The 10,588-nt window shown below is 38.2% G+C and overlaps 1 protein-coding gene across 1 annotated transcript; it reads right to left on the bottom strand.

Annotated features, from left to right (window-relative positions):
- Positions 1 to 2,173: 2,173 nt before the first annotated feature.
- zic1 (zic family member 1 (odd-paired homolog, Drosophila)) lies at positions 2,174 to 7,242 on the bottom strand. Its single transcript, XM_036945649.2, has 3 exons — positions 4,399 to 7,242; positions 3,712 to 3,875; positions 2,174 to 3,281 (listed from the first exon to the last, which is right to left on the bottom strand). Exons 1-3 carry the CDS (start codon positions 5,363 to 5,365, stop codon positions 3,081 to 3,083), a joined length of 1,332 nt encoding a protein of 443 aa, XP_036801544.1. The 5' UTR covers positions 5,366 to 7,242; the 3' UTR covers positions 2,174 to 3,080.
- Between the last annotated feature and the right edge of the window lie 3,346 nt (positions 7,243 to 10,588).

Raw genomic sequence — 10,588 nt, forward strand, 5'->3', positions numbered from 1 at the left:
AAAGGAAGAATCTCAAATATTGATTCTACCAGATATATATATATATATATATATATATATATTTCGTTTACATTCCAAAATGTAAAACAAATGTCATTAAATGAGTCATAAACACACATAAACAATGTAATTTACATTTTACATTAAAAAAACAGACATCGTCATGTGGTATTACAGAATAAAAGTCAACTATTAACATTTGAAAAGACTGAGAACAAATGTAGGACATTGGTAATTAATTATAGGACTATTGGGTTACTTTTTAGGCTATCACTACGACCCACAGTGTGTGGTTCTAAAGCCCCCCCTGCATGGACAGAGTTATTACTAGTTGAACACAATCGTCTTGAACTTGAGTAACCTAATGGAATCTCTGCATATACATGCTTTAGTAGTGTCGGTCTGTGTAGCGCTGATATTGGCATGAGGAGACCATGGTTGTCTCGTAGTTCAAGACACTTTGCAGTTGAATTCAGCCTCGACATGCATTTGTTGCTTTTTCCAAAAATATGATCTGGTAACATCTAATAATATTATAAAGTTACATTTGAGGCCTAGTGATATTTTAGTTCAAAATAAATGTTAAGGACATTCAAGACCAGAGTCGATATAAGCAAAGCTTTCTAGCTTTGTTGGAGAACGACCGGTCTTTTCAAACAAAACCAATGTCATTCTATAATCCAAAACATATTTATGGGTATATGGTATACACAGCACTTTCTATTGCTGGTCTAATGATGCATGAATGAAAACGTATTGGCACTAGAATCTAAATAGATAGTCTTAAATAGAGTCGGAAAAGTCATTTTAGTACCGCCATTCATTTATCAGGAAAATAAATGAATAGCCTGGCACGCTAAAATAATATGGAAATTAATGATATCTGAGGTGATTTGTTTAAAATGTATTCAAACAAATCACCTCAGATATCATGAATTTCCGCCATTTAAATTACACACACACGAACGCACATATACACACACTCTTACATTTTAAATCAAATGTTTTATATGGACTTGGAAAAACACATAGTAATTATTCTATTTCATCCTGGACCATCATAAAAACAGATCACGTTTCAACTCTTAGTTCCATCCTGTACGATTGCAAATCATTTTAATTTAAAAAAAAAACAGATCTTATTTCAAATCTTATTTCAGAGAAAATGTTTAGGCCCGTAGTATTACTGTAAACTATATGTAAAAAAAATAAAACACATAAACACACTGCGTGAGGATTGTTACTGATGACTGATCAATTGAACATTGTGTGCAGGCCATTTGTCTTCGTCTTTTCTGTTAGTATCGTTTCGTCATTTTTCGGCCTGTCCAACGTGTCATGTTGTCAGCTGTAGACTGACAGATCGGGGATTATATGATTCTATTCTGTGTCGCCTTAGCGCACTGGCAGTGTTAACGACGCAGGCCAGGCTGGTGATCACTGGCGTCTGTCTGTTGACGTGAACCCTGCCTAATGGTCCGGTCAACCAGGCTGGCTACACCACGGAACAAAGACTACAACACTGACTCCAGAAGTCCCAACACTTCCTCGGCACTATGACATCCATCTGACAAAGCTAGCTTTGGGGAAACTGAATTACATCGAGAACAATTAAGTAAAAACATAAACAATTTCGTTTACACAGACTGATAATTATATCCGTCACGATTAACCGTTTACATTCTCGAATTACTCGAGGGCAAGGACTGGTATGTTAATTATGGATTAACAGGAGACAAGGACAGGAATAATCAAATTACTTAACATTAATTCGTATTACCGAATTGGATTCTGCAAGCCTAAAAAGGCTAGCATGATGTGATTTAGGTGGTGTCCTTTGATAAGCGGGTGATAGAGCAGTAGCTTAGCCTAGCCTGATAAGACGGTCCACCTATCATGTCCCTTTATTGATAGTCTAGGTGTTATGAAATGTGCACCACCTATTTGATTTGTGCCCCTCTGAACATGTCATTTAAAACTGTTACTTTTAGTATGATAGTTATTTCAATATAATACCTCATATAGGCTTATCATGCTTTGCTAAATGCCTGGTTCTCTATTTAACTGTGTTGTTAATGATAATGGTATACATAGGTAATCAAGCAGTCATTTTGATGTCCAGTCATATTTAGACAGTATGCTATGAGAAACAAAAAATATTGGAAGACAATAGTTGGTTGTATTTTTTTATGCTTTAATATAGTACGAAATGTAACCAAACATTTTGTGTAGACTAAATTCTACATAAGAGCGTATTTCTCCATAAATCCCGATCATTTCTAACGTTACCCTTTTACATGCGGATAAATATGGAAAATTGAGCTATATACATGTAGGTAATACTGCCTTGACATTATCAAGGTAATGGACAAATAGTTTTTTTTTTAAATCTTTTATCACGTACATAAACAGATTGACACGGAGTTTCAGGCTTTCACTACACGACTTATCGACATGACATTGAATAACAGCAATGGTAAGTACTGTGCTACTCCAACTGGACCGTAGACGGAATGTGGCACCAAATACAAAAGCACATAAATAGACTAATAGTCGGTAAGGTCGACGTCATAGTGGCGACGGAAGTTATACTGAGTAATTCACATTGGGTACACATCAACTACAACATTCTGTTGTCAATCCGACACTAGTCATCGCAATATTATTGTTAAAAACCATCTCATTTTCCATATATCTAGGGACCACATTTTCACAAATGCCCTTAAACTGTGATATAACTATTTACAAAATAAAATAGAACATGTTTGAACTGTGAATCTTTATGTACAAAGAAAATCAGGCCACGAACCGCAGATAGCATGCATTGAGATATCTTGCGTGCAGTCTTTCAAAAAAGAGCCGGGGGGGGGGGGGGGGGGGGGGGGGGAATGTTTAAAAAAAACTTTAACTTGGTAGCTGGTCGTGCACCTTGTCCATGCATCACTCTGTCTCTCTCTCTCTGTAGCCATTAACCAACCATTTTGGCTTCCTCGTATTTTTCTCTGTCCACGCATTATAGACTGACTTTCAAAGTCTTTGATTCCAAGCAGTCCTATTTCTGCAGTCTTTGTGAAAATATTTTACACGTACCATTCATTAAAATTTGACGACAGCGTGGTGTGGTGGCTGGTCGTGTGGTGTACTGTCGAGGTTGCCGGTGATATGGAACTGGAATTATGGTTCTCTGTGGACGGGGACACGATGGTGGGCGGCGTGGACGATTCGTACCCGGAACTGGCCGCTGGTGACGGTTGGGGTCCTTGCGTGGTAGCCTCGTGAACCTATGAGACAGAGCGAAAAAATAAAAATTAACAACAGGACATTTTTACGCTTGACAGTGTGTCTGTGTATTACTCATACGCTGCCATGCTTTATGGTATTATGAAGGCTTAAAGTTCGATTCTCCATAGTGAGAAGAACATACATCGGCTAATTATATACATGCTAATGATAATACATTTTTAATAAATAAACCAAGATCCTAAATTAAAATGCATGATGCAATATTTTGGAAATGATTACAGCGTGAAAGGTTTTATGAAAACACAACAGCTAGTTCTACTGCATCATACGTTCATATTTGCTGGAATGTATACACAGCATTTTCCTTCTCAACAATATCCAATATATGGACTTATTTATAGCACGCTAAATATTCAGAACAATGTTAAGTAGCCACGGATTAAAATAAAAGTGTAAGTTAATATGTACCTTCATGTGTTTCCGCAGAGAGCTTGGATGTGTGTAGGACTTGTCGCATTGCTTGCAGAGATAAGGCTTGTCAGATGTATGGACGTGCATGTGTTTCTTCCGGTCGCTGCTGTTGGCAAACCGTCTGTCGCAGCCCTCAAACTCACACTTGAAAGGTTTTTCACCTTAAAAAAAAAAAAAATGACACGAAATAAACATTTTACACACGGAGAATATGAACCATGATACATTTTTCCATTTAACATGAACATTTCAGAGTTTCAGTTGTCACGTGGTTCAAGCACATTGTATAAAGATAACCTTATTAATGATTTGTTTGTATTGATATATTGACACACACATTTTGTTGTGTTCGCATGTTTTACTTGGACCACTAAGATAAACAATTCGCAACAGCATGCCACATATTTCACAAACCTATTGCATTATATTCATTTTTTTGAAAGTTTCAAAATACGAATAATAAAGTTATACTGTATATACAATTTAAATAATTCATGCAATATTCAATATGTGTTTGTGTAAAAACGTAACAAAAACGTTCAGGTTGATAGGCTACTCTAGCCTGTTACACAGTCAAATATGTCTTACACGTCTTACATTTAATAACAGTTCATCGGTTTTGGAGCGGAAATTGCGATCATGCTTTTGAGTCGGGAATAACAAAAAACATGTTACATTTCTTACCAGTGTGAGTCCTTTTGTGGATTTTCAGGTTTTCCGATCGAGCAAACACTTTTCCACAGCCGGGGAAGGGACATGGGAATGGTTTCTCTCCGGTGTGCACTCTGATATGATTTACCAGTTTGTATTTGGCTTTAAATGGCTTTCCTTCTCGGACGCACTCTTCCCAGAAGCAGATATGGTTAGACTGCTCCGGTCCCCCCACATGCTCCACTGTCAGGTGGGTCACGAGCTCGTGCATCGTGCTGAACGTTTTGTTGCAAGCCTTTTTGGGGTTCGACAACTGTTCGGGCTCGACCCACTTACAGATGAGCTCTTGTTTGATGGGCTGCCTCATGTATCGGAAGAAGGCCCCTGCCCCGTGGTGAGCCGCCATGTTCATGTTCATGGGGCCATAGCCGTGCAGCTGGGAGGAGGCGTAGTGGTCGGAGCGGGGGCTCGTAACATGGCCGTACTGGTCAGCCCGGCCGTACATGTCCCCGGTAAAGCCAAGCCGCATCTGGCTGTTGACGACATTTGATGATGCATGACTTGCGGCTTGCTCGTGGAGTCCCGGGAAGAGCAGGTGCCCCGCGGCATCGGAGTGTCCATGTGGCCCTGCAAAACTTCCCGCTGCCGAGGCAAACAGGCTGTGCTGCGCGCTGGTGGCATCCCCGAAGCCCCGGTTTCTGAAGAGAAAGTCCCGGGTGGAGTTGAAGGCTGCGGTGGAGTAGGAGCTGACGTGTGTCGGGTGGTGGTGGTGACCCAGGGCGGCAGCAGCGTAGCCGGGAGCCTGGGAGGAGAACGCCGTCTGGCCGGAGCCCAGGTCGTGGGAGCTGTGGTTGATTTTAAAAGCTCCCATCCCGTCTGCGAACGGATTTATCCCCAAAGCCACTTCTCTTTCTGTGACTTCGCCTGTTGAGTGATGCCTTGAGGAGCCGAACGTAGTGACTCCTATGGTGGGGTACTGGGGTCCTGCATCCAGAAGCATCTTCCGGCAGTCTACAACTCAATGAGGCGACTGAGAGCAGAAATAAAAAATCACGAACAGTTATTCTCTCACTCCTATACCTCTCTCGCCTTCTCTCTTTCTGTAAAAGTCTCTCTCAGACCTTACAGAGGAGTACAAACTCCAATCCACCGGTTTTCTATTTACCTAAAACAAGAGTGGAATTTTCCCCCACACTAATTCTCATCCGATGCACACGCAAATCATGTACAATATTGTCTTTTGCGGTTTATCTTCCTGTGGCGAAACTTTCACCTCCCCAGTCAGGCGGTGAGCTTCAGACTGATAGTCGCAATCATTCCTGCAGATAAATGAATTGAAAAGACAACATAGTCCACCCCTGATGAATGGAGAGGAAGGGGGGACCAAACATGTGACCCGGTACTCAGACGATCATTGGAGGAGGCCCTATCCCCCTACTAACATGCACCCATCAAATAACAATCCGCGTGCCGAGGCCCCTCTCCTATTGGTCCGCGTGCATCATCAATCCCAGGTATTGTGAGATTGCTGACTGTGGTTTTGGTTAAACGGCTGAATAACACAAGAAAGAAAGTTGAGAGAAATAAAAGCAACAATAGACGGTGTGAAAATGTAGACAGTCGTCGGCTATTCAGTCACACTATACACTGCTAAAAGTCAAATGCATGCATGTTCCTCTATTACTAATGCATAGCAACAACTTTCCATGCTAAAACACACTTTTTGTTAGGGAAGGGGGGGGGGGGGGGCAAATGCTGATGTAGAGCATGGCTATTCGGTTGCATACCAAGAAGTCAATGTGTCGCTGAATGTTGTTGCTCAGCAAAGAGACTGGGGAGGCAGTATACCACACACTCTTTGTTGTTGATCCGGGATATTTGTTTGATTTCATAGGACACACGTTGAGGGCATGGCGATGTCTTTGTTGATTTCCATGGCAATCTTTGGATCCAGTCAAATTTCCGGAGGATGAAAGGGAACGGAAAAGACGACTCGACTCCATTTCCCCGTCTCTATTCAAGTAGTTTAGGGAGTAGAGGCTGCATGGATACATACCACAAGGGAATATTACGTTTCACTACAAAACAGCCAAAACGTCAATATGTGACTGTCACAAACACATTATAATAGGACTAATAATATACGAATTATCCTACAAGTGCCACGATTAAGTTATTTTATTTTTTATTTGTCAGTTCAAATAGGCTATAGGTCTATCTCGAAATAACAATCCATTGTCAGTGTTGAAAAACACTGCAAGTGGCCTCACAATCCCAGGTAGGCTTTACTCACCACTTCCTGTGCACACAGCACCTCTTTTATAAAGCTATCCTCGAGTTTTACACTTCATGTGTTGCCATTTACACATCAGGTGTGACCATGGAAACATTTACAGATGGAGGATCTTAATCTGATCACTCTGTTACAGGAGAACGTCTACAGATGGAGGATCTTAATCTGATCACTCTGTTACAGGAGAACATCTACAGATGGAGGATCTTAATCTGATCACTCTGTTACAGGAGAACTTCTACATATGGAGGATCTTAATCTGATCACTCTGTTACAGGAGAACATCTACAGATGGAGGATCTTAATCTGATCACTCTGTTACAGGAGAACTTTCTTGCAATGAAGAAGTTTTAAATCTTGTAGTCTGTTTGAGGTTTAAACAGGCTTCTGAAGCTTCTAATTTCCACTTAAAAATTCAGACTTGATTTTCCCTTATGTAAAATGTATCAACCCCTACATAAATGTCCATTAATTCTAATTCATATAATAATTCACATTTCCTTTTGCTGCAGAATTAAATTTCCTGCTGTAGCAACCTGTCTCAAATGAGGATCCTACATATGTAGGGCCTAGGCTGTAGTTATCTGTGAACTCTGTTCTGCGCCCCCCCCCCCCCCCCCCCCCATCCCTCTTTCTCTGTCTCTCTCTCAATTCCATGTCCGTTTTTGCAGCAGCCTCGTAAAGGGAACATCAGCAGTCAGGACTCCCTTCTGCCATGATCATTCTCAACCTAAATTCTTTCCCAAAAATCACACAAAAAGTTATCATCACAAAGACGGTTAATAAGCAGTCATCTTGAAGGACATTTATGATGATAACTCACACACGGGTGATTGTTGAAAACAAAACACTGGTCACGTTGTATGTCGGCCGACTAGTAAAAACTTACTGCATTACCATAGCCAGACTGTATATATGTGTACAACGTTGTGGGTTACCGAAGTTATCAAGTGGGATTTGCGGCTCTCGCTGGTTCAAAGCCGCATGAACAGACTTGCCATACGAACCATTAAAATATCATTTTGACTGCACGTTTCTGCTCCGTACCTTCTCCAACTCCTTCCAGACAGGCCAAAGGGAAGAGAACATTATCCATGGTTCTCTTTTTCCATACAAGTTGTATCAAGTTTTAAAGTAGACTACCACAACTCACATACAAATCTGGAAGACCCTTGGCTTCAACAGGTGGAAAACGGTCATGATGGAACGTGTGTCCACGTGACTTCAAACAGGGAAGAAATAAATACCTTTGGGGTTCAACAGGGGTCTGGGAATCATCAAATACAACAACAGAAGGCAAAACATCTTTGTAGTTGAATCTGCATGTTTATTTTTGCACTGATTTATCAGAAGTATCCGGTGATTGGCATTGCTGACTGATTTATTGGGAATGGAGAACTTTACATCAAGGTGACCAATGATATAGATAATAATATATCCATTATGGGTGGAAGCCGCTAATTTAATTAATATTATGGTCGATAGGACAGGCTACAGGGCATTTATTTTGTTATAAACGTAACGTAATAGTGATGTAATATAATAGTGATGTAACATAGCGTAATAGTGATGTAATATAATAGTGATGTAACATAGCGTAATAGTGATGTAACATAATAGTGATGTAACATAAGGTAATAGTGATGTAACATATTAGTGATGTAACATAACGTAATAGTGAAGTAACATATTAGTGATGTAACATAACATAATAGTGATGTAACATAATAGTGATGTAACATAAGGTAATAGTGATGTAACATATTAGTGATGTAACATAACGTAATAGTGAAGTAACATAATAGTGATGTAACAACCTAATAGTGATGTAACGTAATAGTGATGTAATGTAATAGTGATGTAACATAATAGTGATGTAACATAATAGTGATGTAACATAAGGTAATAGTGATGTAACATATTAGTGATGTAACATAACGTAATAGTGAAGTAACATAATAGTGATGTAACAACCTAATAGTGATGTAACGTAATAGTGATGTAATATAATAGTGATGTAATGTAATAGTGATGTAACATAATAGTGATGTAACATAAGGTAATAGTGATGTAACATAACGTAATAGTGATGTAATGTAATAGTGATGTAACATAAGGTAATAGTGATGTAACATAACGTAATAGTGATGTAACATATTAGTGATGTAACATAATAGTGATGTAACATAACGTAATAGTGATGTAACATAACGTAATAGTGATGTAACATATTAGTGATGTAACATAACGTAATAGTGATGTAACATAATAGTGATGTAACATAATAGTGATGTAACATAAGGTAATAGTGATGTAACATATTAGTGATGTAACATAACGTAATAGTGATGTAACATAACGTAATAGTGAAGTAACATAATAGTGATGTAACATAACATAATAGTGATGTATCATAATAGTGATGTAACATAATATTGATGTAATGTAACGTAATAGTGATGTAACATATTAGTGATGTAACATAACGTAATAGTGATGTAACATAATAGTGATGTAACATAATAGTGATGTAACATAATATTGATGTAATGTAACGTAATAATGATGTAACATATTAGTGATGTAACATATTAGTGATGTAACATATTAGTGATGTAACATAATAGTGATGTAACATAATATTGATGCAACATAACGTAATAATGATGTAAAATAATAGTGATGTTACATAAGGTAATAGTGATGTAACATAATAGTGATGTAACATAATATTGATGTAATGTAACGTAATAATGATGTAACATATTAGTGATGTAACATATTAGTGATGTAACATATTAGTGATGTAACATAATAGTGATGTAACATAATATTGATGCAACATAATATTGATGCAACATAACGTAATAGTGATGTAACATAATAGTGATGTAACATATTAGTGATGTAACATAACGTAATAGTGATGTAACATAATAGTGATGTAACGTAATAGTGATGTAATGTAATAGTGATGTAACATAATAGTGATGTAACATAATAGTGATGTAACATAATATTGATGTAATGTAACATAATGGTGATGTAACATAACGTAATAGTGACGTAACATAATAGTGATGTAACATAATAGTGATGTAACATAATATTGATGTAATGTAACATAATAGTGATGTATTGTAACGTAATAATGATGTAACATATTAGTGATGTAACATAATATTGATGTAATGTAACGTAATATGGATGTAACATATTAGTGATGTAACATGATAGTGATGTAACGTAATAGTGATGTAACATATTAGTGATGTAACATAACGTAATAGTAACGTGATAGTGATGTAACATAACGTAATCAGGATGTTAGTAAGCGGTGTCTTACAGCTGACATTAAATGCCTTAAAATAGGCCTTTTCTGAAATACATTGAGTTTGGATAGACAATCTAATTCTGATTGGCGAAAGGCACATACACCCTGTTGTTTGTAACGAAAAATATGTCCAGTTTATGCATATAGCATAGATATATATACAGTATATTATATTATTATATATTATATATTATTATTATATTATTTCCCTTTATACATATTTGTGTCTTTACATATACAAAACAACTCAATTAGCCAAGCGATTACGCGTTTTGCCAATTGCTGCAATATGGTCTGGTCTTGGTCTCTATCTGTGAATTGCTTCAATATGGTCTGGTTTTGGTCCCGACCCATTTGCATTATTTCTTGTGGTTTACAAGAGGGCGCAGCTTGGAGCAGAAAAAGCTCTTCCTCGGCATATGCATTACTGCAGTGTGTTCCTGAGCTGCCTCTCTCTCTCTCTCTCTCTCTCTCTCTCTCTCTCTCTCTCTCTCTCTCTCTCTCTCTCTCTCTCTCTCTCTCTCTCTCTCTCTCTCTCTCTCCTCTCTCTCTCTCTCTCTCTCTCTCTCTCTCTCTCTCACTCTCTCTCACTCTCT

This window comes from Oncorhynchus mykiss, chromosome 15 (assembly GCF_057628025.1).
Source record: "Oncorhynchus mykiss isolate SJ-2025 chromosome 15, ASM5762802v1, whole genome shotgun sequence".
Taxonomy (NCBI): domain Eukaryota; kingdom Metazoa; phylum Chordata; class Actinopteri; order Salmoniformes; family Salmonidae; genus Oncorhynchus; species Oncorhynchus mykiss.

Coding starts and splice junctions, on each gene's coding strand:
- zic1 (XM_036945649.2), bottom strand. CDS start 5,365: ATGCTTCTGGATGCAGGACCCCAGTACCCCACCATAGGAGTCACTACG. Junction 3,876..4,398: donor CCACAAAAGGACTCACACTG/GTAAGAAATGTA, acceptor TTTTTTTTTAAG/GTGAAAAACCTTTCAAGTGT. Junction 3,282..3,711: donor CTCTGCGGAAACACATGAAG/GTACATATTAAC, acceptor TCTGTCTCATAG/GTTCACGAGGCTACCACGCA.